The 27,529-nt window shown below is 41.6% G+C and overlaps 1 protein-coding gene across 4 annotated transcripts in view; it reads left to right on the top strand.

Annotated features, from left to right (window-relative positions):
* The window catches only part of LOC135225881 (nipped-B-like protein B), a 217,143-nt gene that overhangs the window by 90,990 nt on the left and 98,624 nt on the right, over positions 1-27,529 (top strand). For all 4 annotated transcript variants that reach the window (XM_064265448.1, XM_064265447.1, XM_064265445.1 and 1 more), the window contains exons 10-11: positions 8,381-8,591; positions 19,222-19,412. In XM_064265448.1, coding sequence (XP_064121518.1) covers positions 8,381-8,591; positions 19,222-19,412 — 402 coding nt within the window. The remainder of the gene's footprint in view (positions 1-8,380; positions 8,592-19,221; positions 19,413-27,529) is intronic.

Below are 27,529 nucleotides of genomic sequence, written 5' to 3'. Positions count from 1 at the left end.
ACCTTTCTGTCATGTTCTTTCAATTCATTGCAGTCAATACCTACTTTATCTAAATTCCACAAAATATCCAAATCATTCTTTACATCATCAAATTTATGAGTAGCTTCAATTACTTCCTCTTTAGTTGCTAGCTTTAACACAGTTACTTGGGTTTCCTGTGCTGGGGGAGCATTACAGGACCCTGTTACAACATATCCAAATATGGTAGGTAACAATATCAATTTTCCAACCTTTCTAAATCCGGGGTGTAAAATGTTATAGACATTATCAACACCTACCAAAATATCAATGGGTGCTTGCTTGTCCACAGGTAGATCGAAATCTTTGTCCGCTAGACCAATCTTGGTTTTACACAACGTTTTCAAATTTCGTTTAACATTGAATTTCTTAGCATACTCTGGTAATTCATCTACCACAATACAATCCATAATAATCAATCTACCCTTATAAGGAATAGAAACACTCACCGTTTCATATTCGTTCACAGGTTTGCTTGTCAAATAACCCCTTAAGGCAATTTTCTCCGTGCCTTTAGATCTATACTGTAGATCCTGAAGTGCTGACCTTCTAATAAAGGTTCGTTCTGCACATGTGTCTAACAATCCCCGAAGACGTACCAAGTGTCTTCCTTTGCCCTTTAACACAATTGTGGCTGTTGGTAAAATAGACTTCAGTTTGGATTTTTGACCCTGATCACTTACGGAAAGTGTTCCAATTTGCACACCATTATTAGATTTATTTGCTGATTTAATTGTTGATTTACTTGCTGGTTTATTTGGTTCGCTGGTTTGTTGTTTATCACACAATACACGATGATGTTTTAATCTACATCCGTTTCCACAAATTTGTCTTTCACAATCTACACTAAAGTGCTTATTTGACGCACACACAAAGCACAATCGTAAAAACCCGAGACGACTCAATTTCTTATCCCTACTGGCATAGGTTTTACACTGTGTCCACCAGTGTTCACCTTCACACAATGCACATTTTCTTGTTTGTTGAGAACTAAATTTATTAACAGTTCCTTTACTCTTAGGTCTAACCGATTGTGATTGATTCACTGTGAATGTAGATACTGTTGATAAAGTTCCAGGTTTATTTACATCTGTTGAGACGAAAGAGCTTAGATTATGAATTTCTTCCTCTAGATATTTTTTAAATGTGTCAAACACCAGCCAATCATCTCCACATCTGCGTTTCACAGTTTCACTTACACTCTTAGGCAACTTACCATATAGCAAAATGGTGTAAAGCTCGTTCAACTCCAAGTTTTCACTCTCCAAAGATCTTATAGAGCATTCAAAATTTGCTCTGAATGTTTGTAATGATTCTGAATTAGCAGATGGAGGCTCAATTTCTAATAATCTTCTTACCAGAACTCTTTTAATTTCATCCTTCTTCCCATAAGTGGCTTGGAGAAGAGATATAGCTTGTGAATAGTTCGCAGCTTCCAACTTAAATCCTGAAATCAATTTTAGAGCATCTCCTGTAAGTAAACTTTGCAGATATGAAAATTTCTGAATCGGCTCTAAGTCCACTCGTTGGTGTACCGACACATTGTACAATTCAGAAGGAATTCCACTCCAACACATCTCCATTGTAATGTGGGAGATCCAATTTTGGCAATCTAACATTAGTCTTCGGTGTGGTCGGAGGATTTCCAGGAGAACCGCTTCCTGACATCGCTGTGATGGCATTGATCAACTTATACCAATGTTCTCCAATTACTACTTCATATTCTGCTTGTTCTTCCACCTCATTCATTCGATCTTCTTCAGTGGTTAAAGCCAATATCTTTTCATTCAGGTCTTGCACAATCTTCATTTGTTTTATGAATAAATCCTTGATTGAAGACAATGTATTGACATTACCTGCGGCAATAGCAGAGTCTATCTTATTTATCCATTTGGTGATCACACCCTTGTAACCTCCTCGTGACCTCGCCAAAGCTTCTCTTTCTGCCATTTTTCCAATGATAATTATCAAACCAGCTAAAACCAACAAACCTTTCCAGACTTTCAACAATTTCATCCAACAACTGTTTATACAAAATACAAATATTCAACAATTTCAGCAAATTTTAATTTAATATATATATATAACCACCCCATTAAATGCAATTAATCAACACACTTCAAGAGAAATTCACTTCAGAACTTATCACAATAATTATATACAGCTTATAATTAATGCAATGCAAGATGCGTAGTCCCTCATCCCCACCCCACTTGGTCCACTTGTGTTATTACCATTCTCCTGAATCAGCATCACTGCTGACTCTTTCATATATCTTTTTTGCTAGTGTTTCAGAGGCTTCTTGAGTCAAATGAACTCCATCATTGCCTAGATCCTCTTCAGTAAGACCATTACCAATGACATAATAACTGATTGACTTACGTAACCTTTGGTTCAACCTATTTCGACCTTTTCGATATTCATCATAGGTTACATATCTCAGGGTTGTGCGGGGTTCTACAGTGACGATATAGACTATCTTGACTCCATCCACATTGGAGATATCATTTACTAGTCCTATGATATTATTTCGAATATCACTTGTTGATTCAGCATCTTCACTATCTAGATCATTACTTCCTATAAAAAGTACAACTGCCTCTGCTTCACTCCCCTTTACTTCTTCAGATGAGATATCATAACAAGTAGCACCACCTTTTGAGCGTGTTATAAAATGAAGGTTTTCCTCTTCTTCATTTATTTCATCAAAGGCATTTTCCATTTTTCTTACCTGAGAATGTCCTAGGATCAGCACTATGCGTTTTTTTGTTTCTTCACTTTCATTATCTGATATGTCAGACATTCCTACGTCTGATGTTTCTATGTCCAACATTGTTAATAATTCATCAAACTGTTCACTAATGGAGAAAAATAGACCAAGCAAGGGTGTAGGAAGGAACTACCTTATAATTACTTAATGCATTATGTTCATTATTTTCAACAACACAACTAGATTAAATTCCCTCAAAATTTTCGTTTAAATAAACTTCAACTTAGCTGCTCGGTCATTAACAAGATGGCCGCCAGTGCGACTACGTTATTCTTAATTAATGCCGAGACCAGCTTAACCCAACAATGAATGCCCGATCATTAACAAAATGGTCGCCAGTGCGACAATATTATCAATGTCGACGCAAACTCACTAATACACAACTCGAAAATTTCACTTTCAACTATTAACGAATTACCAAAATTCAACAACTTTCCAAAATTATTATTTCAATAAAAATCACAACTAATGAAAATCAAATTTCATATTTAAATGTTCTCAATTAGTGGCAACGATTAACACTGATCAATTCAAAATGTACAACGCATATATGATTTTCAATCACTTAAAAGTTCATTTTTTTTTTCCACAAGTTTCAACCTTCGTCGTTGTAAATGGTTTAATAGCCGTTAAACATTTATGAATCTAAAGAGAACGAAATTACTAATTTAAAATTCACACTCGCGATTTCCTACTACGATCGATAATACAATTAATCAAATAGAGTGCAATTACAAAAGGGAACGATAATATCTTACTCAACAATTTTCCCCATATGATTTACGGCATAAAGTTACGGCGTCAACGTTTTCTAAATTGCCAATACCATCCTAGCCATAACAACCCGACGCAACGAACACTTTCTCACGAAGCGCTATACTGGTAAAACACCTATTAGCCTATAAACACCAATATCAAAGTTAAAATATATGCGTTATCAATCAGTTACCAATTATCAATCATCACCCACAAAAATAATCAATCCTGGTCACGGCACCATTTATATCTTTACTCAAAAGAATCCAAAATAGTAAATATATAAAATATTCAATAAATATGAAAACTCAAACTTACCCTAATTTGGTTCGCATATTACCAGGTTCACGAACAGATTTTTCAAGGATTCTTTTCTGTTCAATAGATCGAGAAATTGCGTTGTGTTTAAAAATACGTCCTAAATTACCATATCTTATAATCGTATCAACCCATTATTTAACCAGGAATAGATATACTTATTACTAACCTTTAAACCATTGTGTAATTTCCTATACCACGATCCGAAGGATAGCCTGATTCATTTACAAATGCCTGTCAGTAACAATATCTATCGTGCATGCATGCCCTTCAATATTATCACCTAAAACACTTATAAATTCTTAGACTTAGCTGTAATACATGATGATATTATTTCTCTGAAGTTGTGCTGATTCCTTTACCCCCTTCGCATGTTGAGCTACCGTAAGGCGACGATGACCTTCACACTTAAACAACTAAACCGGTACTGCCGGACTCTTGACTCAAATCAGTCGGAGACGACTGACGATCCACGCATGCGCGACCCGCATTCACCAACGACAATACTTAACTACTTGTTAAAGATTACTTAGGGTTAAACCACCACTTAACGTATTTAACCCTTCAAAACACTTAATATAAAGAAATATTATACTATAACTAACAATTCCACACAATATATATAATAATAATCTACGCATCTTTCACTGCATAATGTTTACAATATTTCTCTTACAAACTAAAGATAAATGATTGTTTACTGGTCTTTATACACTATCGTGATTCTATCTCGAGTCACGATAATCATGGAGGTTCTGTCATGTAAGTGGATAAGCCCCCATTGACAAGATCCAAAAAAAGCATTGTCAAGTAGGTGGATTAGTCCCCATTGACAAAGATCCTAATAAGGTTCTGTCGCGTAAGCGGATAAGCCCCCATTGACAGATCCACAAGAACTCTCAGTCATAGGTCACTACCTCGCTGAGGCTCTTGAGGCAAAGCAGACTCATGGACAGTATTCATGAAGTCGTCTGCCTAATAAGATAAGAAGCTTGAACTGCCACCTTCGGGTCTCGGTTCACATTGAAGTTTTTTCCTTCGGGAAAACTTCTTTATCTTGACTAGAGAACGAAGACGGTAGATCTCCAATCCTTACTCTCTCTCTTCATAGGGAAAAGAATGTAGGATGGAAGTCGTTGTACAAAAACCTGCTAATATACTATGTATATTACCCTCACGACATGTTCTGTTAAGCAGTTGATTTGTCCGAGGTGCAGACGCATATATAGTTAGCTCTATCGATGCCGACTCAGACGACGAGTATCCTAATTGAACTGCAAACCTCTCAGGAGTTTCCAGTTTCGATTTTTGATACTGATGGTGTTGTCACGACAACACCAACTCAGCTTTTGTATTTACCGAAATCCGTTTCTCTTAAATATAATTGCCCGAGCGTATTTTTCTGCTTGATGGTTCTAGCAGAACCCATTCCTTCGTAGAATGGAATAGTTGGCAACTCAGGATGAAGAGGCGGCGAGAGCTAACGTTGTATGAGACTATTGTCTTTGCCATAGCAGCTCAGTACCAGCTGACCCTCAGCGATACGCTGTCTGTTACCTCTCTCTCTCCTGCAATGATGTACTGCTGAACCGTATCTCTGCCAAATAATCACGGACTTAGGTCCCTGATTAACCCTCTAACGCCGAAGCGGTAAAAAAAAAATTGTCTCCCGTGTGCCGGAGGTGTTTCAGAGTGAGCACGGAAGCGGAAAAAATATTTTTTTCAAAAAATCACTGCGCGCTTAGTTTTCAAGATTGAGTTTATTTTTGGCTCCTTTTTAGTCGTCGGCTGAAGTTTAGTATGCAACCATCAGAAATGAAAAAAATTATCATTATCATATGTATAAATAATGCGATATATGATAGCGCAAAAACAAAATTTCATATATAATTGTATTCAAATCGCGCTGTGCACAAAACGGTTAAAGGTAACAAGTTACTTTTTTTTTTCGTTGTAATGTAAACTAAATTGCGATCATTTTGGTATATAACACATTGTAAAACGATAAAAGCAACACAGAGAAAATATTATCACAAAATAATGCATGAATTCGTAACGCGCGGACGTAAACAAATATTTTTTTCAAAAATTCACCATAAATCTAAATATTGTCCTAGAGACTTCCAATTTCTTTCAAAATGAAGACAAATGATTGAATATTACTATACTGTAAGAGTATTAGCTTACAGTTGCAGTTTTCGACCATATCTGACGAGTTAAAGTTGACCAAATGTCGAATTTTTTTATATATATATTTTTTATATGCAATTATTTTGGAAATAAGAAAAGCTACAACCTTCAAATATTTTTTGTTTTATTCTACATGAAATTGCGCACATTTTCATATATAAAACTCTATGAAATGCCTAATATGAAACAGAGCAAATATTCTGAGAATGGTACGTACGCATTTCGGAGATTTGTGGCGGAGAATCCGCGTGCGGAGGGAAGGAAAGATTTTTTTTAAAATTCACCATAAATCTAAATATTTTGCTAGAGACTTCGAATTTGTTTCAAGATGAAGATAAATGACAATATTACTAGACTGTAAGAGTTTTAGCTTACAATTGTTTCTCTCCACTCAAAACCTCTGTTCAGCGTATGGCAGATTTTTTTTTCTTCCTCAGGGATGGGAAAAGCCTTCCTCTTTCTATCAGGGGCTACAGAGTGTCGTTGAGTTTGGCGTTACATCTTAGAGGTGTGGATATCTCTTCATCCAGGGAAATGTTGTTCAGGGACTTCGAAAAGAGTTAGGGTGCTTCATGGCGAAAGTTATGATGTGAAATATAACAGGGGTTGGTGTCTGTGACCTTCGATTTTATCCCAGAATTTGTGGCCTTGACCCAGAATCCCTTGGTGCATGACGACAGATTTGCCATCTTTGAATGACTGTAGACAATGGCCCACAATAGTTCTTGCTATGTCCTGTCAAGAGTCCTATGTTACTTTGTTAAAAGGACTCTACATCTAAGACCTAGGTGTTGTAGGCTTTTTGTTGGCACTGGTCGGTCCAGGAAAGAATTTTCTAGGAACACCATTTCTTTCTGGATACATTAGGTGTTCTATGAGGCTCATTCGTCTCTTGATGGTTCTGTTGCCGAGTCTGTGCAGGCTAGAGCACATGATTTCAGAGGTATAATTTCCTCTCTGGCATATAAGAAAAATTTTGCTGTTCATAGAATTTTGAATGCTGTTACCTGGTTGTGTCAATCCACGTTCATGTCATTTGACCTGGGAGATGTTGCCCACAGGTCTTTGGACGCATTTTCCTTGGGCCCTGTGGTGGCTGCCCAACAAGTTGTGTAATTCACCCATTGCCCTTTACCAGGCAACTTTGTATCATACCTAGGATGATTGTGTGGAAGAGAGAATGAGTGAGTTGGCTGGTCTCTTTCTCTTTGTTCCTTTCTTCCTACAGGCAGGTTGAGGAATAGACAAGTTATATGCTGGACTGGTCTGATACAGGTGAGTAAGGTAGTCATACTGATAGTTGTTTTGCTTTATGGTTTTTGAAATACTCAAACCCTCTATTCAGTAGCAAATACTCTGCTCTCTAGCAAGGGGATGTGAGGAGTAATAACAGACCCCTGTGATTATATGGTTTGTTATATGAAGAGTCAGAATTTTCTTTGGTTTCCTGGATGCAATGAATCTGCTCATATATCATTGTATTGCAACCCAGATGGCTGAGTTGTTAGATATCAGTTTATCTATCTTCTTACGGGCATTGATCCACCTTCTTTAGAACTCCTAGAGAGGTGGTCAGGTGGATTAACTCCCAGCCAGTTTAGGATGCTTGTACCTCCAATCTTGTATAAGTCTATCTTATTGTTAAGACCGAAGGTTTGTTCCGCATATGAACAAATGACAAATTTTTTAATCATATATTTTTCATACCTAACAAACCGGAGGTCTCAACGTTTACTGCCCACCTGTAGCCACCCCTCTCTGTCTCTTTATTTTCTCCTGGCTTGGGGAAAAACTGAAGCGTCATGAGGCCCAGTGCGTGGTCTCTGACCAGCTATCACCTCGTATGTGCAGGTGTTGCCAGATCTCACAGATTCCTTGCTTTACAGTCTTCTGTTTTAACCCCAGATCTCACAGATTCCTTGCTTTACAATCTTCTATTGTTTTAACCATTTACCAGCTGGCGCTTGGAAAGTAATCCTATCGTTAAGACTTCAGATTTGTTAGCTATGAAAAATACAAATTGACTTAAAAATTTGTCATTTTTAAACTAGTCAAAGAATGTTTGACTATACATAACATTATTTTTGTATTAAATATATGCTTATGTTATTGCAAGTTTGTAATAAACTTTACTTTACTGTAAGGTTGTAATGTACTTGACTTATAAACCAGGAACAAGTTATAAATTTATGTGTCGTCTTTTTCCCTAAACTTTCTTCTTAATTAGAGCAACTTATCCATTTTTTCTTGTACGTGAAGGGAAGCTACATGTATTTTTATGGATACTAGAATATTTTCTGAAAGTTAATATTTCTAAATTTATTGCAGGGTAATAAAAAGGGAGCCGGAGCACCTTTACCAACACCAGTCACAAAAAAGCCGGCTTATACCAATAAGAGATTAGAAAGAAAATTAGTGCCTCAAACAGAAAAACTCTCTCCTGAAGAATTGATGGAAACTGGGGTTTATCAGAGGTTTAACAGAGCTATTGAAAAGATATTTGATAATACTGAAGATTTGGATCTCACTGCAGAGATAGGTAAGTTTAATTTGTTATTTCAAGAAAATATGATACTGTAACAGGTTTATGTAATTTTGGGTTTTTTTCTACATTTGGTGCCTCAAGGAGTCCAGCTGATAATTTTAGCACCTTACTATTCCGGGTGGTGCAGACTTGACTAGTCCATCTCCCTTCGTCAGTACAGTAGTTCACCAATGTAATAGACTTCAGTATAATGTACGTTTGGATATATTGGTGCAAAATAGAAATACTGATTTGAGGGTTTTCACCTCCAGATCGAGCACCGATTATTATTATTATTATTATTATTATTATTATTATTATTATTATTATTATTAATTTAAATAGCTTTCAACTCTTAAAAAATATGCTAAAAGCTTTTACTGTCCTGCAGTTTATAGTACAGTAAGGCTTTTATCTAAACTTTACGGGTATTGTTTGTTTATTTAAGTAAGACCTGTTAAACTTTACGGGTATTGTTTGTTTAGATAAGTAAGACCTGTTATGGCTCCATTTGGCTTATTTACATAATTATGTTCATATTTTGTAATATGATGATAATGCATGCAATATGATAAATAAAGTAAAAACCAGTAGAGATAGAGAAACTACAAAAGTATATGAATAGTAAAAAAAAGTTTATTTTAGCACAGCATTTGTAAACATTAAAAAAAAAAATTATACACTAGTACAACATATGTGAACATTAAAAAAATTTTATACACTACTACAACGTTAATAGGGTACCCACCAGTGATGAATGTTAATTAAATATGATGATGACCTGTGTAGTCCAATGAATGACAATGAAAATAGACTGCAGAGCTAAGTAGAGGAGTTACATCTCTGAGGGTGTCTCTTCACCTTCAGGAAGCACTTCGGGAGTAATTGACTCAGGCGATTTTGGAGGTACTACTTTGGAGGGTCTTTCTTCGTACGCGCGATGAACATGATGATTGACAGTTGGTGTTGCTGCGTCTTCATGATGGTGGTGAGGGCATGATTGTAGGGCTCCAATGCTGTATGAAGGATGTTTGAAAACTTTAAGGAGTGTTCCATGTAAGGATCCCATGTCGCAACAAAATTGTGTAGGTTGTGTATCATTCTCCTAATTTGGGACAGATGTTCCAAAGTTAGGCCCCCCTCCTCTTGCTCCTGTTCCTCGTCAGAGCCTCGAGTGTTTTCTTCCTCGCTGGCAGACTTTGTCTCGTCTTCCAGATCTTGGTCTGTCAGGGGGTCAGAGTTGGCATCAATACGGGTGCTGACTTCATTCTCTGTTGTATCGTCAAAGCCTTCACCACCAAGAATTCTTGCCAACTGGACTGCCTTATGAATGGCCGAGTGCTGGATTTCCTCAGGAGAGAAGCCTGTATAATTATGAACACAATCTGGCCACAACTTACTCCAGCATTCATTCAAGTCTACTTCATGTCCTTCAGTGACTGGTTGATGACGTACAGACATGAGGCAATCTTGAATTTGCTCCAATTTCATGAAATTCACTGGCACGGTCCATTGCATCAACAAGGTGCTGGAGGGAGTTCCTGGTGTAGAGTGCCTTGAAGGCACGGATTACGCCCTTGTCCATGGGCTGGAGGAGAGAGGCGGTGTTGGAAGGGAGGCACTCGAGCAGAACTCACTTATAATAAAGCTCAAGAGGGTGCCCACCAGCATTGTCCATATTGAGCTATGTCAAAAGTCACCCAGGTATTGCATACTTGAGGAATGAAGCTCTCGTGGAACCAGTACTCTGTAAGGACTTTGGTGATCCCGGCCTTGGGATTATGCACCCTGTAGACAGGCTGCAACACCTTGTTCTTATACTTGAGTGCCCTGGGGTTTGCAGCCTTGTAATGAGGCCTTATTTTGAGCATTCCCACACATTAGGAGGGTAACCGTGTCTTTCTGTGCCTTGAATTAGAAGGCTTTAGCTTCGTCCTTTCGTCCTTCATTAATTATGTCCAGGAAGGCGTCTTTTTCCAGAATAGTCCTGTCTCGTCCATTTTGAACACCTGTTTTGGGCAGTATCTTTTCTCCTGCAGAATCTTCTTGAAGGTCTCGGGATATTTTGCGGCTGCCTTTGTCAGCTGATGCTGCTTCCCCATTTAGGGAAACAGACTGTAGGGGGAACCGCCTCTAGAACTGGTGAAACCGCTTCTAGAACTGGTGAAACCATCCCTTGCTCGCCTGAATTTAGTCACAAAAATATACTTAGTACATGTGCATGAAAATACTGAATATCGCAGATGAAAACATATATACCCTGCTATTCCCATTGTCATACATATTTTAGATATGCTCTGTGTACTTAAAGTATCATCCTAAAACACTTAAAGTATCATCCTAAAACACTTTATGTTGTATGTACTATAATATTTAGAAGTAATCTTAAAACATTTCATAAAATGTGTATTTTGCGCAGAACATCAGTGCACAATTTATGCCCAATTGACCCAACGCAGTTCAATGTTTTATTGTTTGTGTGCGTTATGCGTGTACGGTACAGTATATTACTACAGAATAAGAATGTTCTTTAAGCTGGCCTCTTAAATTCTTCTAAGGCCTCTGGCAAAGAGCCTAAGTCTCAAAGACCCTTACAGTTATTGACAGATTGTTATGTTGAGAGATGGCAAAAGTCATGGAGAAGTAGCAGGCCATTACCACATGACTGAAAGTATAGTTGCCTGCATCGAGAACGAGCATGAACTGGGTAAAATACTTGGGGAGGTCATTCTTGGAGAAGAACTGCAGCCCTCTTTACTATCCAACTAACGGACCAGGACTTTGAAGAATTTCATGGTCTGTATAATTTGATCAGGGAAGTCAAGCAGATACAGACAATGGTCAAGGCATGGGATAAGAATGAAGATAGAGCTTCAGATTTTATCAGTACTGTGAGAATGTGCAAGTACTACCTCCATATGATGCAGCCTCCTGAAATCCCTGAAAAGGCGCCTCCTGAAGAAGGTGAAGAGGCACCCTCAGAGATGTAACTCCTCTACTTTGCTGTGCAGTCTATACCTTCATCGTCGTTTATCAGACTGCACAACTCGTAATATCATCATCTATAATCAACATTCATCACCAGCAAGTACCCATGTGATTTAATATCATTATTATAATTTTTTCATATATGAAACAAACCTTCGGTCTTAACATTAGGATAATACTAGTACCAAGCTGGAAACCGGTAGAATTAATTTAAAAAAAAAAAAAAAAAAATCATCTGTACCAGGTAACGTGGTACTGTAATTCCCAGAATGCCCTTGGTGTCCTGTGACCTATCAGTTACTTTCCTACTGCCTTTAAGATAGGACGTGATTACTTTCTATCTGTTTAAAGCCGGTTTAGTTTGGCCGTTTTTATTCATATTTTCCCTTTTTTCTCTCTCTCTCTCTCTCTCTCTGGGTGATGTCAGTGTGGGTGTTATCTGCTGTGTGTGTGTGTACGTTGTAAGATATAGAGAATTTTGCTTCACCAAGGGAAATTTCTTCAGGTTCTTGCAAGAGACAAAGGAAATGCCCTGGAGTGAGTGGGTTTTCCTTGTTCAAGATTTTTATCATCGGTATCTACGGATCCACATCTAACGTAGTAGCACCGGTGCGGAGAAAACATATGTACTATTACTAATCCTTGTTCAGTTTGTCGTGATTGGTCAGTGGAACAATGGATGAAGTTTTACGGGAAAGGCCAGTACAAAAGAAAGGAGACGACGCCATTTTTGGATAACCAAGCGTCGTCGGCTTCTTTTGTATTGGCATTACATCAGAGTGCTCCATAAGTTTTGTCACCTGCTTTTGATGTTTCCCATACCCCTTCAGTTTCGTTTAGCGATTCGTTATTGGAGACTCCAGGAGGGGTTTTGGGTAATTTTATGCATAATTACGCTCCGTCATTCCCAGCAAGGAGAGGGTGAGCATCGCCATCTTTGTCCCAGATTTCAGCCCCCCGATGTGCAGAGAGTGGAAGGAACGTGGTCAGCGTTAAGCCTACCAGGCGTATCAACCTTGGAGGGGTTGCTTTCTCACTATATGGCGTCACGTTTCCACCCAAGCCCGCCAACAATGATTGTTCCTCATCCCCCTGGCCTGCAATTTATGGGAGCAAATGCTACGGCACCGACAACAACATCAATGTTTCTGGCAATGCTGGACTTTGGAAACAGTTTTGCAGCACGTAGGGATTCCAGCAGCAGCCGCTCAATCTCTCCCCCTACAAGCATGGTGACGTCACACTCAACGTCCCACACGGGCATGGCTGACGCCTTGACGTCACAGCCTACTGCTTCTATCACTACTTTGTTGCCTCCGGAGACGAATACGCTTTCTGACTCTTTGGTACACACAGTCATGAGGAAATTACAAGCTCTAGAGGCAAAATAGATAAGAAAGACAAAAAGGAAAGACGTGAATTGTCTTCATCTTCTCCTCTTAGTTCAAGCGTTGGAGGATACGGGCTTTGTGATTGATCCTTGTGCCAAGAGAAGAGTAAATTCTTCTTCTTCACTGTCACATCCCTGTCAGCAACAAAGTGAAGAAGGTAGTGGCTGGTAAACTTAATGCTAACGGACGAAGTCATTTACAGGCGTCCGAACGGGCAAAAGCATTGACGGTCGCTGGAATGGCACCCACTGCGGAGATGCCAGAGGTGAGGACAAAGCGTTTAGCAGAGACTCCACTGCCATTGGTGAAATCAACGGTGAGTGGGCAGCATTCAACGAAGAACGGAGAACGTATACCAGTTTCTTCTGTAAGACATTTTAAAATAAGAAGGAAGAATGAGAAAGCTCCCATTAAAAGGTCAAATAATAAAGAGTTGGTAACCTCTCCTGATACACTGATGGAAGGCGTTGTTCGCCTCAACGAGAGATCAAGGTCAACTTCCCCGACGGCCATCGGAGATGATAGTCCAATGACGAATGATATTAATAGAGATAGAGAGGAAATTAGTTCTCCTACTGACTATTCAAGATTGAGCCAACATCGGCCATCAGAGATCAAAGATGACGCGGTTGTAGGGTCGGACAGCCATGACGCACCCCAACGTTTGGCAGAGGATAAAAGTGAACTAGCTTTTGCAGCCTAACACGATACATTGGAACTGGAGGAAGGGGAAAACCAGGTGTTTCTGGCTTCGTATGTGGAGGTGGTTGATTTGATTTGTCAATTCAATAACCTTTCGAGGAGTCCAGAGACACCTGCCAGTATACTTCCTCTGGGAATCAATATGGTATTTTGACTGAAAAAAGATACAAAGGTGTCGTATGAATTACCTTGCTCAAGTCATGCGGAGTCAGTTTTACAGCATACCAATGCACAGATTGCTGAAAGGGATAATTCGTTAAGATCAAATAGATCTTTCAAGATTATTCCCTCGCCATTGATGAAACATAGGAAATATTGTGCGACTGCTATGGTTCCTTTACTGTCAAGACAAATTAACCCAGATGTGGTAAGGCTAAAGCCTGGGTTAACCTTAGATCAAGTTATGATGGAATGGCCGTCGAAGACTTGTCAGGAGGCTGCTACATTGGAAGTAGTGGCTTCTTCTATCTTTCAGATTGCATCTTGGTTAGACCTTTGGTTGACAGCAGTAGCAAAAATTGCGTTGTCAGAAGTAACAAGAAAATTAATGGATGAGAAGTAACAAGAAAATTAGTGGATGAGACAATGTTTTTCAGATTGCTCCAATCAGGTTCCAAAGCGATTGCGTACTTGACGAATTCGAGTGCCAATGTATGGGCTAATATCCTGTTGATGAGGAGAGATGCAGCATTGGTTAGATTAAGCCGCACTATTGACTAGGATTCCCTGTTAGCAGTGCGGAATGGGGATATCCTAGTCACATTTGCTGTTACCAGAGGGCATACTGGAAGATGCTATAGATAGAAGAAGGATGGATTCTAAAGACAGATTAGTCCAGCAGGCAGTTAGGAAAACGTCTGGAAGCCAGGCTAATTCTAATGAGGTAAGACATCAGCAGTTACCTCAAAAGAGACCAGTGAGACATAACATCTCTAATAGATCAACAAGACCCTCTTCCCCAAAGAAGTTAGCTCATTAGCCCTTTCACAATAAACCCAACAGAGGAAGGGTATTAGGGCAGGGGGAGAGGTTTGAGACGAAAGGGTGAACGAGAAGCAGTGCTTTCAACGTGGTATGGTCGATAGGATGGGCACCTCTCATCACTCAGCCACACCAGTGGGGGGTTGCCTGGCAAATCATTGGTGGGTGTGGCAGGAATTTGGAGCGGAGAAGTGGGTGGTGGATGTTCTCAGAGTCGGATATTTGATTCCATTCGAAGTGACCCCACCCCTGAGAACAACCATTACCACACCTCTCCTATGCTCAGGAATCTCAGAAAGCTCTTATTCTACAAGAGGAAGTGAAGATGATGAGGGAGAAGGGAGCTGTAGAACAAGTATCGCTTCCGTCAAGGGGGTTTTACAGTCGTATTTTCCTTCTCCCCAAAGTCAATGGAGATTGGAGGACAGTGATGGATCTTTCAACATTGAATCTGTTTATAAGGAAAACCAGATTCAGAATGGAGACCCCAAAGACAGTTCTAGCAACAGTGAGGGACAAAGACTTTATCCTGACAATAGACTTGAAGGATGCATACTTATAGTTCCCAGTCCATCAGTCTTCCAGGAAATTTCTCCGCTTCAGTCTACCAGAGAAAGTTTTCCAGTTCAGAGTCCTGTGCTTTGGATTGACAATGTCTCCTTAAGTTTTTACTAGAGTATTGACTTCTCATGTCGACATGGGCGCGCATGCTCAGGGTATCTGGCTAATAAGATACCTAGACAACTGGCTGGTGATAGCAAAGTCCAGAGAAAAATTACTTCAGGACAAGGATACCCTTCTGCAGTTTTGTCACAGCCTAGGCATTGTGATAAATCAGAAGAAGTCAAAAGTTGGATCCAAGTCGACGGCTGGTGTATCTAGGTATGATTATAGACACAGTAAAAGCCAAAATGTTCACAGCAGACAAGAGGGTAGAGAAATGCAGACAAGTGGTGAATGCCTTTTTGGAAAAGCAAACATAGCCAGCAAAACAGTGGCAAGTAGTCCTGGGAATTCTAAGTTCCTTGGAGAAGCTGGTACCACACGGGAGACTACACCTTCGATCATTGCAATGGAGGATGAAGGAGTTTTGGTCGACAGAGGTGAGGAAAGACCTCCTGTGGTGGGTGCAGGACAACAATCTGACAGTGGGAGTTCCCCTTCAGCAACCCTTTCCGGACCTCTTGCTGTTCTCGGATGCGTCACTCGAAGGTTGGGGTGCCCACATGGAGGAGCTGATGATTTCAGAGAAGTGGAATTGCAAGGACAGAGAACTCCATATAAACGTGTTGGAGTTGAAAGCAGCATTTTTGGCTCTACAGGAATTCCGGGAGAGGATGAAGGGGCAATCAGTGGTATTGATGTCAGACAACACCACAGTAGTAGCTTACGTAAACAAGCAAGGAGGCCTAGTGTCTTTACAGTTACACTTGATGACAGTTCAACTTCATCAGTAGGCTGTAGAGAACTTGTAGACTTCAGAGCCAGATATATTCCAGGAAAAAGAAACATAGTGGCCAACAAGTTGAGCCGCAGGGACTAGATTTTACGAATGGAGTGGTCCTTACATCAGGAAGTGGTGGACAGAATGTTCATGTTGTGGGAAAGGCCGATCATAGACCTATTCTCAACCAGGTACAACAAAAAGTTGGAAGTGTATTGTTCAGTAGTCCCGGACGCAGAGGTAGTAGCAGAAGATGTGCTACAACACCCATGGGACAATCTGGACGTGTACACATTTCCTCCATTTTGCCTAATCCATCAGTTTCTGAGGAAGGTAATGCGATCTCAGAACCTCAAGATGACTCTGGTAGCCCCATTGTGGCCGAAGGCAGAACGGTTTCCGTACCTGTTGGAACTCCTAATAGATGTGCCGAGAGGGTTACTTCCATGGAACAACCTACTATGTCAACCACACATGGAGAGGTACCATCAGTCGGTGCAGTCCCTATCACTTCACGGGTGGAGACTGTCAAGTATCTCCTGTGAGCGAGAGGCTTTTCTCAGAAAGCAGCAACACAGATGGCAGGAAATATCAGGTCATCGGCAGCTGTCTACTAAGGAAAATGGTCCGCGTACTGTGATTGGTGTTGTAGAGGGAACTTGTCTCCACTCAGAACCACTATTCAATAGTTAGCAGATTTTCTTATACAGGCAGTCCCCGGGCTACGACGGGTTCGGCTTACGACGTTCCAAGGTTAAGACGCTTTTCAATTATATTTATCAGAAATTATTTCCAGGGTTACGACGCCTACAACATTCATCTGGTAGAAGAAATATGACACCAAAAATGGAAAATAATCAATATTTGAAGGTTTTTTGATGCAAAATGCAATAAGAATGTAGTTTACATAGTTTTGAATGCACCCAAAGCATTAAAAGTAAGGTTTTCTTAGTATTTTTGGTGATGTTCCGGCTTACGACGATTTTCAGGTTACAATGCGTCTCAAGAACGGAACCCCCGTTGTAACCCGAGGACTGCCTGTACTATATCTCAGGACAGAAGGGCATATGTCTGTATCTTCTGTAAAGGGATACAGGGCTGCTCTAGCTTTGGTTCTGCAGATGGAAGGCGTGGACATTTTTTTTTCATGGGAGATGGCTATGTCAATGAAGAGTTTTGAGCAGTCCTGTTCGCCGAAGGAACTAAAAGCCCCAGATTGGGATTTGACCATGGTACGTACTGAGTAGTCTTAGAAAACCCCCTTACGAGCCATTGAGACAGTTCGCAGATAAAAGCTTGACCCTGAAGGCAGTCTCCCTATTGGCTTTAGCCTCATCCAAAAGGGTGGGGGAGCTGCATGGTCTGTCATATGTAGTGAAGCATTCGAGAGGTTGGAAGTCTATGGTTTTCGAGTTTGTCCCAGAATTCGTTGCCAAAACTCAAAACCCATCAGAAGTGGATGGCAGATTCGACTCCTTTTCCATACTTTCTCTGGGAGAATTTGTAGACAATGACCCTGAAGAAGTGCTGCTATGCCCTGTCAGAGTACTAAGATCGTACTTAAGAAGAACGCGGCATCTCAGGCCGGGATGCTGAAGGCTTTTTGTAAGTACAGGATGGAACAAGAAGGAAGTGTCCAGGAACACACTATCGTTTTGGCTGAGAGAAACTATCAGGAATGCATACATGACAGGAGACAGAGGGTCAAATAGCCTAGAGAGAGCTAGAGCCCATGACATCAGGGGCTTGAGCACTTCTTTGGCATTCAAGAAAAATATGTCTGTGGAGAGGATTTTGAAAGCTGGTATTTGGCGACGCCAAACAACTTTCACTTCCTTTTATTTAAAAGTTGTTGCCCATAGATCCTTGGACACTTTTTCCTTGGGTCCAGTGGTTGCTGCCCAACAAGTGGTATAACTCATCCGGTATTCCTGGCGTGTCAGTTTGTGTATAGTCTAAGATGAAGGTATGAAAGTAAAATGAATGAGATGACTGGTCTTCCTTCTTTGCTACGTTTCTAACTACTCCTTTACCTGCGGGCAGTATGAGGGAGAGTACCATCATGAGCTGGAACGGACTAGATGCAGGTGAGGGGGACAGTCATACTGTAAAGATAATCTAGAGTATAGGATACTTTTCAGTAGCAACATTCCTCTCAATAATAGGAAGAGAGGAGGGGGGGTTGATAATAGATCCCGATATAAGGGATAGGAGTGGTTTATGAGAATGGATAGCTCTCCACCTTCTGTAATGCAGTAAGCCATGGCATTGTATGAAACACCCAGAGAGGGAAACCAATAGATTCTCATATATCTATGGTTCAAAGGTTAATAGTCCATTGTCTTAGAATACATCTATTTGGAAATGGATAAAGGTGGCAAACTCCAAGTCAGTTATAGAGACTTACCTCCCACCAATAATTAAGTCTATCCTAATGTTAAGACCGAAGTTATGTGTCGTATATGAACAAATGTCAAATTTTTAACCAATTTGTATTTTCCATAACTAACTAACCTGAGGTCTTAACAGATAAAGCCCACCTTTAACCACCCCTCTTAACAGTCTAAACTGGGTTGGAAGAGTAACTGATAGGTCACAGGATGCCAAGGGCATTCTGGGAACTACAATACCCCATGATCTGGTACAGATGCCAATAGTCCCTGGATCTCACAAGTTTTTTTTATTAATTCTACCGGTTTCCAGCTTGGCACTATTATTATCCTAATGTTAAGACCTCAGGTTTGTTAGTTATGAAAAATACAAATTGGTTAAAAATTTGTCATGTTTAATGTCACATATTGTACAGTAAATAATATGAAAATACGGAATATTGCTGTGCGAAAAAATTCACATCCGCGAATAGTGGGAACCTGCGATTAATTTTTAGATAGGTTCCACAGAAAATTCTGCAAATCCAAGAACATGAATAAGGGGTCCATTGTACTTGAGTTTTAAAATTAGCCTGGAAACAACTGTGATCGTTTAACATTTATGATGATAGATTTTTATTGTTATTTGCTTGTGTTTTAGTAATACATTTTCTATCGTTATTTGCTTGTGATTGAGTGACACATTTTCTATTGTTATTTGCTTGTGATTGAGTAACACATTTTCTATCGTTATTTGCTTGTGATTGCAGAAGACGATGATGATGTCCCTCAGGAGTATCTCATCCCCAAGTATGAGTTAACTGATCTGTGTTCAGAAACAGCTAAACTCAAAAGCTTAGGGGCAATGGCTATAGTTCCTCCCGAAAGGTTGGTGAGGCTCCTTAATATCCTGGAGAAGAATATCAGAGATGGAACAAAAGTAACACCAGTAATGGATGAGGTGAGTCACAAGTTTAAATTTTGCTCACGGTTTTAATGTTAAAAAAAATATTGACTGGAAAGCTTTCAAACATATTCGACATGAAAATTTTCAACTATGATACTGTCATATTTCCAGTGTTTTTCATAATTCTATTAGTTGAATATTGGTTTTTATAATAATGATCTCTTGAGTTTTCTAGTGATTAGAAAAATAATAGGACTCAATAATTAAGGAATAGCCTTAAACCATGCAGAATACATCCAGGTGCACAAGTGAATGAATTAGCTAATTCCAGAATCAATATGGATAGTACTCAGTATATTTTGTGTGTGCACATAAGTGGTGTTTAGACATGCTGCTGTTCACCCCCATGCCTTTTTTTTCTTTTTTTTTTTTTTTTGGCGTAGTTTAAGCTTTGGGAGTTGTTTTTCAGTGTCATAACTTTTGGCTAGCAACTAACCTGTTGCACTGTCTTTGCTGCGAGTTTCATATGTGTATTTTCTGTTATTGTTTTCTTCAGTTTTTCTCATTTGTTGTTTGTAATTCCATTTTAGGGCATTAGACAGTTACTGGAGCTTTTGTTCATGAAACTTACCTGTCAGATATATATATAGCTGTATTCTCCGAAGTCCGACAGAATTTCAAAACTTATGACACACGCAGTGGTCAGCCAGGTGGTTAGTACCCATTCCCGCCGCTGGGAGGCGGGTATCAGGAACCATTCCCATTTTCTATTCAGATTTTCTCTGTCGCCGGTACTGTCAAAACCTGTTTTCAGTACCTCCGTCTTAGGATTTTGAAACTTCATTGCCGCTTAAGTATCCTAATTGTCTTTTGGTTTATTGACTTGGATTGTGGCTAGGCATACGCTATCATAAATGGATTTGAATTTGATTGTTCTTTGCATAAGATCTCTGAATCTAGTTTGGCTAGTTTCAGAGTTTGTTGTCTGCAAGGGGTAAGGTGAGGCTACCGAAACCTTCGGTAGATCCTCACTGTGTATGCATGAGATGTAGTACTTGCTTCAGCAGTACATATACTAAAATGGGAAGATTAACGTGAAGCATGCAACATTTTTCTTAATTTCTTAATATATTAAATTTATATTAAGTATATATATAGAAAGGAATAGTATAAGTATATATATAGAAAGGAATAGTAATAGTATACTTTTATGTTTCTTTATTGAAAGATCAATGTAAGAGTGATGTTTGACTGATTCCGAAGGGAAGACATATGATTCGTATGTACGCAAATTAGAGCGTGATAGAATCAGGAGGTCTTCCTCAACCTCCTGTAGACTTTATTTTGCTTAACTCTGTGGTATGGCCTACGGGCCTTGAGGTCGTGTCTGCGAGAGGTAATGCCCTTTCTGTTATTGTGGATTCCATCTGTATCTTGGAATCTAAAGTGCTCTCTCTCCAATCAGTGTAGTGAGGTTGTTAGTGCCCCTAGTGTTGTGGAGGGGGCGTCAGATCGGCCCTATAATGCCTCAAGGCCTGGACCTCTACCGGACTCCCAGGAATCAGGGAATGGGCAAGTCAAAGCCGAAGGAGGGTTACGGGGACTCCCCACCGATCTGGCGTCCCTTCGGCAGGACCTGAAGACGCTTCCCAGGCTGCCAAAGATCGTGCACGAATCCTAAAGGATTGCTTCTCGTCCTCCGAGGCGTCCTCCCCGTGCAAGGGTTGGAGCTCTTGGAAGGACTCGCGCCCTCTAAACAGAAGCTTATAGAAGAGGACGCTTCACGTCCTCTCTCTCTCTCGTCATGCGTTGCAATCGTCACCTGAACATTTTGACGACTTTCCACCACAGAAGAGAACAAAGACGCAAGATGTCGCACAGGCGGCCGTCGTCTTTGGTCTCAGAGAGGAGGACGCTTCACGTCCTTTCTCTTCTGCTGCTTTGCGGTCGTCTACGGAGAGTTTTGCTGCCTTTCCTCCGCAAAAGAAGACCAGGACCTCATCCGATGATGACGCTTTTGAGCGCCCCAGTCGCTCCAGGAATAGAACTGTTGCGGTCCCTGTGAGAAGGAAGAAGGCGTCCCCTCGCCCCTCGTCTTCTCACAGGATCAGCCCTTCCTCTGAGAAGGAGTCTTCTCCGACAAAGATCATCCTTTCATGCAGCAACAACTTGCTTCGTTGCTTGCCGAGAGAGAGGCAGAGTCGCGTTGTCGGAGGAAGGATGATAGACTGCCTATCAAGAGGTCCAGACAGTCCCCCTTGCCTTCTCTTCACTCGTCTCTTTCTCCTGTTTCGTCGCCCTCTGGATTTCATGCGGCTCCCCAGCGGTTGTCTAGAGGGCGCGAGGAACGTCTCCCCAAACGTTCTTCTGTCGAGAGGAAGGAACGTTGTTGCTCTCGTAGCAAGGATTGTTTTCCTGCTCCCCAAGACGCTCCCCTCTTCTCTCTTCGTGACACTCCGTATGCGGGCTTGACGCCGTGCAAGCTGCTTTGCTTAGTCAAGCAGTTCGCCAAGACGCCTCTCGCTCATCCCTGAGGGACGCTCCGTCTGCTGCCAAGCATGATGCTAGTTCGGCAGCTAAGCTGGACACTTCTCAAGCTGCTAAGCTGGACACTTTGCATTCGGCTTCGTCACAAGCTGCTCGTCAGGACGCCCAGCATGACGCTTTTCTGAACGCTCGTCAGGACGCCCAGCGTGACGCTTTTCTGGACTCTCGTCAGGACGCCCAGCGTGACGCTTTTCTGGACACTCGTCAGGACGCCCAGCATGATGCTTTTCTGGACGCTCGTCAGGACGCCCAGCATGACGCTTTTCTGGACACTCGCCGATCTCAAGACGCTCTCCGACTACAGGACGTTCGTCGTGACTCCCGTCTAGACGCTCTTCATGAAGCTTTTGCATCTGCACCTGAACCTGCTGAGGCTGTTTTGGAAGACGCACAACCTTGTACTCTGAACTCGTCTTCTCAGCAATGCTCTTTATTGAAACTTGGCCCTAAAGGCCTTATACCTCTTCCTTCGGTGGTCTCGTCTGCCGCTCCTGCAGAAGAGGTAGAAGTGAGCAGCTCGTCGGAGGAAGCAAACGAAGAACCGGGATTTGTGAAAATGAGGACTTTTCTTTCGACCAAGAGAGCGTTCAAGAAGGTCCAAGACTGGATGGAATCGAGGAAAGCACAAGGCAAGACCTCTTTTGCCCTGCCTCCGTCAAGACTTAACGACAAGGCAGGTATTTGGTATGAGATAGGAGACTACGTCGGACTGAGAGCTCCCTCCTCTGCCCAAGGCGACTTTGCCAGCCTGGTTGACGCACCGAGGAGGTCTCTCCTGTCCTCTGCTAAGGTTTCCTAGACACTTTCAGATCTGCATCACCATCTGAAGGGGCTGTTCAGGACGAAGGAGACTTTTAACTCCTAGATAGCAGTCTCGGAGCCCTGACTCACTCGAAAAACTATCCAACCAGCATGAATAAGGTAGTCAGGTTGGTTCTGATGAGCTGGCGTCTAGAAGGAGACTTGTAAACTTGAAGCAGTTTTCGGGGTCGTAAAACGCCTCTTCTGCGTTCAGGACTGCACTGCTGAAGGGGAACCTTCGGGTCCTACCTGCCGTAAGCCGAGTCTTCGAGCAGGAATAAGGCTCCTTCCTCGAATTCTACGGGAATCGGAAAGTATATATGCTCGAATTACTCGATTACTTTCTGTTATATGAGTGGGTTCCCCCCATTGACAAGATACTGAACGTTTGGTCAGGTAAGTGGGTAAGCCCCCATTGACGAAATATAAAACTCTGTCACGTAAATGGGTTAGTTCACATTGACAAAGATCCCAATAACATATCACGTAAGCAGGTAAGCTCTCATTGACAAGATTCAGAAGAACCCTCATTCATAGGTCACTACCTCGCTGAGGCTCTTTGGGGAAACAGACTTGTAGACTACGTCCATGAAGTCTTCTGTCCGGTAACATAAGAAGCTGAGCTGTCCTCTTCGGTTCTCGGTTCTAACTTGAGGCTCTCCTTCGACTAATGCTAATTCGTTCTCTTGGCTAAGAGTACGAAGACAGTCGATCTCCATTCCCCTCTCTTCCTCGTCGAGGAAAGAATGTAGTAGGGAGGTAGCTGTCCAAGTGACTACAATACTCTATGTATTTTACCTTCACGTCATATTACTTCATATTACTATTAAGCGATTGTATGGTTCAAGTTATATACGCATACTGTGGTTATCCGTACGGATGGCAACCGAGAGGACTATTATTCTAATTGCATTTAATCGGTAATCCCTGCAAGCTTCCGGGAGTTTCAGGTTTCCCTTTTTAGGTATTTAAGGTATTATTACGACAACACCAACTCAGCTTCTGTATTTAGCGAAATCTGTTTCGCTTAAATATACCTGCTTGAGAGTTTCTTTCTGCTCGATGATGATAACAAACCTATTCCTTCGTAGAATGGAATAGCTGGCAACTCAGGTGGAATAGTGCGAGACGGCAAACGTAGGCTGTGGTCACTGTAGAGCAGCTCAGTACCAGCTGGTTCTCTGCCATGCGGGGTCGGTTACGTCTCTCTCTCCTGCGGGATTGACTGAGTAACCGTATCTCTGCTCTACAATCACAGACTTTAGCCTCGGGTTGAGTGGAATTCTTGCATGCATGAATGAACATCGCCTTCGCTTTGTGAGAATTTTTTCAACAGACATATCTCTTAGACCTTTTCGGTTCTGTTTACCGCACTGTAACAGAATTCGGTACGAGTACCGCAGCATAGCACTAGAATAATGCACACCTGCTTAGGCAAAGCGCAGCCTTATTGGGGAAGGAAACATGCTCGGTGAGGGAAGGGATGATTCTGCTGGGGACCATTTCCTCGCTGGAGAAGTTTGTTTCCCTGAAGAGACTGCAATTCAGACCTCTCCAGTTTTTCCTGCTGGAAAACTGAAATATCATCGAAGATCTGGAAGTGATTTTGAACATCTCTCAGTCGGTCAACGATCACCTAAGGTGGTAGACAGTAGGTGCCAGGCATCTGGAGAGGGAAACAGATGTCCTGGCACATAATCTAAAAGAATTGGAAGCAATTCAGTTGGCTCTCCAGTTCTTCGAAGAACAAGTTTTGGCCGAGTGGTCCAGATCAACTTGGATAATTCCACAGCTCTTGCATATCCCAAGAAGTATTGAGAAACACTCTCTCGGTCCCTGTTCGAGTTAACGAGAGAGAGCCTGTTATGAGCACATGCACGGAACGTAACGATCCTCGAGGTTCGTTGAAGGATTACAGAACGTCCGTGTGGATCTTCTCGATCGACGGCAGCAACTACTGACGTCCGAGTGGACTCTTCACTTAGAAGTATGTCGAGAGTTGTGGAGACCTTAGGGACGTCCTTTGATAGATCTCTTCGCAATGTTGAAGATGAAGAGGCTTCCTCTAGACTGCTCCCTTGTTCTCGATCCGGGAGCGGTAGCAATAGACACCATCCTATGGAATTGGAAGGGGATGGATGTTTAGTCTCTTTTCCCCTATTCAAACTCTTAGGAGAAGTAATAAGATAATTTGTGGCTTCAAAGGGAGCGAGGATGACGCTGATCGCCCCATGTTGGCCTTCGAGCGACTGTTTCACAGAGGTCGTGTCCCTCCTAGCACACTTTCCAAGGACCCTTCCCGAGAGAGTCGGTCTACTCTAACGGGCTCACTTCGAGAGGTACCACAAAACCTCTCCGCTCTGAGTCTGACTGCGTTAAGACTATCGAGAAGTTGACCAGAGCAAGAGGCTTTTCAAGACTAGTGGCAAGTGCGATTGCCAAGGCAAAGAAGAGCTTCCTATCTTGCAGTGTACCAATCGGAGTGGGCCGTTTTCTGAAGATGGTGCAGGAAGAATGGCTTTTCCTCCACCTCGACCTCTGTAAATTAGATTGCCATCTTCCCTTTCCGTCTGAGGAATGTGGATAAGCTGGCAGTCCCGACTATTAAAGAATACAGAAGTATGTTGTCGACGGCCTTCAGACTTAGAGATTTGGATCTGTCGAACAACAAAGCCCTTCACGATCTTTGAGGTCTGTTGAAATCTCGAAACTGTCTAAATCGAAGCTTCCGGCATGGAACTTAGACGTAGTCTGGAAGTTCCTGATGTCGAAGCCTTTCGAACCTCTCCTTTCAAAGAGGCTCATTCATCATGTTTGGACAAGGTTTTAAAACCTTTTAAAGTGAATGCTCACGAGGTGAGGGCGCGGCCTCGGAGGCATTTCAAAAGAGCATGGCACTCAGTAACATCCTGAGTGCCACGTTTTAGTGAAGCAACTCTGTGCTCACTTCACACTACCTGCGGGATGTGAAGACGACATTTGAAATCTGCTGCTCGCTAGGGCCATATGTGTCCGCTGACACAATCTTGGGGGCAAGAAGTATCACTCATCCAATCCTGTAGAAAATGGTTGGGAAGAGCTGTTAATTATAGTTGTTGGGTCGGCCCCCAATGGAGGACTTCTCAATTCTTAGCTTTAGTTAAACATCCTTAATTTTGGCTAGGTTTGGTCAGGTGGTGATATATATTACTTCTTAGCCCTCATAGTATGGTCAATATGGTCTAGTCACATTGTGGTCACGCTCCCGTTGACAGATCATCTAGAACTCACCAGCTATACCTTGCTGGAGAGACTAGTAAAGCAAAAGCCGACTTGGGTGACAGTAATCACGAAGTCAGCTATGCTAACAGGTATGGAACCAAGATGTCAATCATCTGCATGCAATTTGTTTCCTGAATCATTCTATTCTGTCCCTTCCCACCTCCAAAGGTGGGATTCAGCTATATATATATCTGACCGGTAAGTTTCATGAACAAAATGATATTATGATACAATAAAGTTTGTTCATACTTACCTGGCAGATATATATAATCAAGTACCCACCCACCTCCCCTCAGGGGACAGTGGCACTAGAAAATCTGAATAGAAAATGGGAATGGTTCCTGATACCCGCCTCCCAGCGGCGGGAATGGGTACTAACCACCTGGCCAACCACTGCGTGTGTCGTAAGTTTTGAAATTCTGTCGGACTTCGGAGAATACAGCTATATATATATCTGCCAGGTAAGTATGAACAAACTTTATTGTATCATAACTATCATTTTTATGATCAAAATTCATTGATTGCAATTTATGATTGCTTAGCTCATTCTCCTGTCTGTCCCATTTCACAGTAATGAATGCTTTTGGTTTTCTCTTTTTCTTAGCTCATTCTATAATTTTTTTGCATTAATGTTGTATTGGATTTTCTTAATCCTCAATGTGTCATAAGCAAACCTCAGTGTACTTATCCTGTCAGGGACAGAAAGTTTTGTAGCACTAGTTTTCCAACTTTGTAGGACCCCCATTTGCAGTGCCCTTCTTTGTAAGGGCAAGTGTGTTTTCCTTCTTTTATGTGCAATTTGTTAGGATTGGTCCAAATTACAGATATATTACTTTGGGTAATATCCTGTCTATAAGAGGTGTTCCTCCTCTTGCCTCCTGTCAAGCCCTGGTATTGAAGTACAGGCAGTCACCGTTTCTCAGCGGGGTGGTAATAAGTTAACACCGCCATTAACCGAAACTAGGCAAATTATGGCACTTATAGCACCGAAACATGGCACTGAGTTTCGGTTAATCGCACTTCAGTTAGCTATGTTCTGGAGTCATAACTCTATTATCAGCACATGCACTGATAACCGCAACTTGGCCCGTTATGGCGCCATAAATTGCTGATTTTATGGCGCTAGGCAAGTGCTATAAAACTGGATCGCCATTAACCGAGACCGCCGATAACTGGGGACTGTCTGTATACTGTGTTTAATAGTTTCACTCCTTGGATTCCTTCTGATACAAGGAACTGCTACTGTTACTCTCATGTGAAGAAAAGCAATCAGAATTACTCCTGTTCCAATCTGTATAATTCCCCAACTCCATGTTGAGTGCTGGTGCAATCCCCATCACTGGTGTGGACACTAATGGTCTTATCAACTGCTGGCTCCCAATAGTCATTTCTCTTGTTTCAAGGTGACACCTCAAACAGACAGGGAGGATCATGTTGCTCCTTGCAGGTTCCACAAAGTGGTCTGCTGTGAACCCCCAATTGTACTGGGAACTTTTTAGGATCATCTCAAGAATAATGTCCTCAAGCTTTGGATGTCGCACAGCAGCTGCTTTAGGTCAGTC

The sequence above is a fragment of the Macrobrachium nipponense genome, chromosome 13, assembly GCF_015104395.2.
Source record: "Macrobrachium nipponense isolate FS-2020 chromosome 13, ASM1510439v2, whole genome shotgun sequence".
Classification (NCBI taxonomy): Eukaryota; Metazoa; Arthropoda; class Malacostraca; order Decapoda; family Palaemonidae; genus Macrobrachium; species Macrobrachium nipponense.
This window is presented reverse-complemented; position numbering and strand designations above follow the sequence as displayed.